The sequence below is a fragment of the Morone saxatilis genome, unplaced genomic scaffold, assembly GCF_004916995.1.
Source record: "Morone saxatilis isolate NCDOM2014 unplaced genomic scaffold, NCSU_SB_2.0 Contig18, whole genome shotgun sequence".
Taxonomy (NCBI): domain Eukaryota; kingdom Metazoa; phylum Chordata; class Actinopteri; family Moronidae; genus Morone; species Morone saxatilis.
Window position 1 is genome coordinate 29,417,392 of NW_023339740.1, and position 5,354 is coordinate 29,422,745.

Consider the following 5,354-nt stretch of genomic DNA (forward strand, 5'->3'; position numbering starts at 1 on the left):
TATGACATGTTATTAATATATGGGCCAGAGTGAGGCACACTCAAAATTTCTTTAGGAATTTTCTAGTTATTCTTTGTGACCTCTTATAGGTCAGGTTTTTGTGTATCTGATGGTCCATGGACAACTGGATTTGTTTAAATGGTGAGTACCAATGATACCCATGAACCTGGATCTCTGATGTCAACCCAGAAGAAAAAATAAACTTGCCAGAGAATCATCATGTCTTTCAGTTTTCTTCTGTAATTGATTTGCTGACTCTGAAAGCTGAAACACCCCATGTTCTTAAAACAGTATAACATTCATCTTTTATAAATATGCCACCCTACATTGTGATTGTATAGACTATTGCTTCTTCTCTTCTATCTGTTACACAGTTCAGCCAGTCAGCCTGAAAACTTTAAAATCCTTTTTTCTAAACTCCACTATTTCTGTAGTTAGTGCTCATTGAGGACTGTCAGCCTGAACTTTTCTCTAAATAACTCTGTGTTTACTACTTTAGGATAAAGATGGGTTGGGGATTTATCTACGTGAGCCTGCAAACTGACTAACTCTCAATCTTAGATTCCTCTCAAAGCCTCAACATGAGATTTTCTACTTCCCAAATCTGTCAAGACAAACATAAAACAGGCTCCTGTTACTGCTGCAGTTAGACGAACACACATTTCAGAATATGAGAAACTGCTGACTGAGCCGTAACACATGACACACAACACCTGTGACAATGTGACAGCAGCAGCAGGATGCAGTGGTACTTACCGCTGTGCTGGCTGCAGCCTGTTTGGATTCATCCGTGAGAAACGCCAACATCAGCTCCACCTTCTGTTTTTCCTCCTCACTGATGTAGTCTGTGTCTGTTAGCAGGAAAACACACAGAGCCATTAATATACAGCACTGAGGGAAGTCAACATTACTTCCATGATCGATTCATCTGCACATTTTTTTTTTTGATTCATCGTTTGATCTATAAAATGTTGGAAAATAATGAATGTATCTCAGAGTCTTGTACTGTAAGCTGTCCTGAGAAGTGTTTCTTCTTTTACAATAATGTCTGAGAAATCTGTGCAATTATCAGCTGCTCCAACAGTAGTGGCGAACTGCAACTCAATGTGAAACACAAGCCTTTACTTACTGAAGAGTGTCTGAGTGTATACACTGTACATAGATACCCTGCACAGGACCAATATGTTTACATGCCAGGCGATTAATTAATTAATCTTGAATCTTAAATGCAACGATTGATTGAATAGCAGTATTACACAGCACACAGTCGTATTGTCGTAACAAATCTCTCACTATTATGAATAATCTGACTAACAATGAGATCTCTATCTATCTCTATATACTCAACATAGACAAGCCTAGCACATATAATATCTAAGTATGTTTGTGCTTTTAAAGATGTTTTAGTTCATAAATGCTTTTTAAAGGTTAATAGTTACGTTTACAGCAGAGCAGATAACACTGTGGAAACCTCACCATATTAACTCATTTAAACAAAACAATCAGAAACACAAAGTAAAACTACTATAAAGACGTTTAAACCAATAAGACATGATGTGTGATCCATATCTGGGAATATAAGTGCTTCTGTGATTGTTACTGTAAGATGATCTGAGGGCTGATCCAGGACCAGTGTAAGACACAGAGTCTACAAATGACATCTGGGAAACACTCAGCTCCAATTACAGCTGAAGCACCAAACACAAACCACAAAGGTAAAAGGTGATGTTAAAAACTATGTCACTGCTATCCAATTACACAAAACGACACAAATAATCCAACAATCGTTATTTAGAATCTGATTCTGTTCAGAATAGCTTCCTAATAGTACACTGGGACCAATATAGGACATTTTCAACACATTAACCAATGATATTAAGGCGGTGAGTTACATTATTGAGCTGTTGGACTGCAAAAAATATTGTACATCTATTTTTATTGATTCGTCAAAGGTATTTGACACAGTTGACCTCGACAGACTCTGTAGGCTTATCTGGGCATATTGTAAGCTGGTTCCTAGCTGAACCAGAAAATAGGTTTTCCTTGGGAACCACAGTGCTCATGATTTGACAGGCCGTTGTGCACTGTGCAGCGCTCTCTGTTGATGATGCATCCTTTAGGAACCAGAACAAATTTGGTGGAAAAACAAAAGGTGTGCCCCAGGGTTCACACTAGTACCACTGCTATTCACCATGCATGTAAATTATATTTTTGATAATTTACTAAATGCTGCATTCCATTTTTATTATAGTTATCTATTGCTCGCCCTCAGTAGTACAATCCCTGTTATGCTGGTGATAAATGCAGACAAATCCAAATGCATGCACGATAATATAATATATATATAAATTTATATAATAATAATATTGTGATTATTCTGATACGATTCACAATTAGTGGGAATGATCATGTTTGCATCACAAATTTATTTTCACTGAAAAAAACTATTAAAATCACGATGACGAATGATGAATTTATTGGATGTCTGTACCAAACAAACATGTTACAGCTGCTTGGCAGAGGGACATAACACCTTCAGTGCTACTGGCTACCGTGGTCCCTCCCTCTGCCTTTTAGCTCTGTACTGTCTAACTTTTATTCCTAATTTTCTCCTCCTGTGCCAAGCTCTCAGACCAGGTACCAATATGTAGCTGCGATGAACAAGGCAGAGGGTAAAAAGTGGTCAGGACATAATGTGTTCATCAGTCATGTCCCCCAATTGCTGATTAACTAAGTGTAGAAAATGCCAGTCTGTCTGAAAGAGTCACCAAACTGAGCTTTCCTCTAACTTTCTCCCTCCCTCTGCTCCATTTATTCATCTCCTTCATTCTCCCTCAACATTCACTCTCTCACTTGATGGCTTTCGATTTGTCTTTCCATTTTCTCCCCCTTTAACCTTCCCCCTCCCTCCCTCCTGCAATCAGACAGATCCTCTTTCAGTGTGCAGGAGTGGTAGCACCCTGGTCTGGGCTGTGATATTGGCTTGTTGGAGAGCTGCCATGTTGATCTGCAGTGAGAGATCACAATCACTACACATCATATTTGGAGGAATATGAAGGGGGAGACAAAGGGGGAGAGAGGGAGACAAAAACAGAGAGAGAAAAAGACGTGTAGATGGATAAAACCAGACTAACAGTGAAAACTAAAAGCACATGTGGCAAGAAGCCACATAGCAGACCATAAAGGACTCCCAATAACTTGTTACAGCTCTGTACAATGCATTGAAAAAGAGAGAGTGACTTTCAGTTGAAAACCTCTCTGAATGTACAGAAATCTTCAGTTTGGTATTTTCCAGCGACAAACAAACATCAAGTTAAATCAGATCCTGAGATCCATGAGAACTGAGCACAAAGTCAACGTAGGAATTTCTAACATAAAATTCCATTTGAACAAAAGGTGGCTCCAGAAATGCAACTCAAATCGATATCATTGTATATCATATATTTGTTCATTTTGTATAATTCAACTTTTATCATGATGGCTACTTCCTGCAACCTCTCCCCAAGTCACTTCCTGTAACTGTAACCTGGGAACCTGTGATGATGCGGTGACCAACCATAACAAAAACTACAGGTCATCCACTCTTTCTTCCCCGCCTTTACCAACAAGAAAAAATTACAGCGCAGCACAAGAGCCTGCCTAACCAGAGATTCCTGGTTAGCACACAGCTAACAAGTGTGAATAAGCTTAAGCTAGTGTCCACGGCTGCAACAGTGCCTGCCAGCTGACAAGGAGTGACAAAACATGTTAGCACCATGCTGCTAACTGCTAACACTGAATGGAAACAATGCATGGAGCGACCCCGTCTCTTCCTGCACAATCGGATTGCAAAGACTTTTAGACATTGGAACAACAATTTTCCCCAACCTGACTCACCGGATCATACTTGGCATAATAGTTTCACATAGTTTAACAGTGTTCACAGCTTTAATCCCAAATCTCTGCTACACTGCTAAGGTGACGTTAGTTAAACTCCACACAGAAAGGCCCCGGACCCAGAACCGTCTTTGCTGTAAGGCGACAGTGTTATCCAGTGAGGGTAGTACTAACCCTAACCCATGACATGACATGCGCACCTTCACCTTCCCTTATTAATAAACCACAGACATTGTAAAACCCAACAAATGGTGTCCCATGTGAGGCATGTGTAGTTAATTCCAAATAATAGGTATATTTTATGGAGACTGAGAATTAAAGTTATTTATTATTATTTTTGATTGGTTAGGTTCAGGAAAAGATCGTAACTGACGTTCGCTTTTGGTTTCATAAGTGGGCCAACCTCAGAAGTCCAAGCAGAGAGGAAGCAGATAACAAACTGAAAGTACTGGTGTGAGTAAAAAGTCTGGGTTTTATTTAACCCTGTAACAGTAGTTTGCAGCAGAGAATCAGATCTACAGCAGACAGGAAATAAGCGTACACACAACAGGCCTTTGTTTTATTGGACCAGAACCCACTCAGCAGTGTATTAATCCAATAAAACTATTTCGGTTTCAATTTCATAAACTGGATTTACTGAGGATGATTACACTTCACAGCGACAGCTGAAGTCTTCAGTCTTTCTCTCTGAATAATCAGAGAACTCTTGTTTCTGAACATCACTGAGCCACAAACACTCTCCATTAAAATAAACCGATTGAGTGAATTTGGAGATCACGAGTGCAGCACAGAATTAAATGTATTATCTATTTGCTCAAGTTTGCAATAGTAGCAGAGTTGTCATGACTGAGTAAATACAGATATTTGCTTTTAATTGCTATTGTAGTCTAAATACCGACTGATACTAGAACAGAACTATCGGTTTATGATATATTCTGCTAAATATGTGTTGGTATACAGTGAGAAGGTAGGAGGAACACCTGAGCATTCATACTGTAAGGTTATACCACAAAGATTTTAAAGTTGTTGTAGACTTATTTATCTTTGTCTGTATATCTGTCACTTTGAGTGAAATATCTCAAGAACTATTAGATGGATTGTAATAACTTTATTGATCCTCTGACTTTTCAACCATTTTTATTTATTTGTGACAGTTATGTTTATTTTTCCATTGTAACTTTATACTATTTATCTTCATATATGGAGTCATTTCATTTATTTTTTTATCTTTATATTTAGCGGTTTTGCATTTTCTTGTTTTATGGAAGAAGAAACAACAGAGAAAGGTTCTTAAATCACCAACATGATTTTAATTGTTAATTTGCACACACTGCATGAAATCCAGATAATAAAGTATAATATATTAAGATTATTAAATAAATACATTTTTAAATAAAGTTTGTTGATCTGAACAATAAAAAAACTGAAACATGCAGTTATTGATGAATTGAGTTTTTTTTCTTTATTTGGATCCATCA

General features: G+C 37.9%; 1 protein-coding gene across 1 annotated transcript in view; it reads right to left on the minus strand.

Annotated features, from left to right (window-relative positions):
- LOC118328774 (E3 ubiquitin-protein ligase RNF123-like) overlaps positions 1-5,354 on the minus strand; it is an 8,339-nt gene that overhangs the window by 960 nt on the left and 2,025 nt on the right. The window contains exon 3 of the mRNA XM_035662673.1: positions 714-851. Within this exon, the coding sequence (XP_035518566.1) occupies positions 714-851 (138 nt within the window). The remainder of the gene's footprint in view (positions 1-713; positions 852-5,354) is intronic.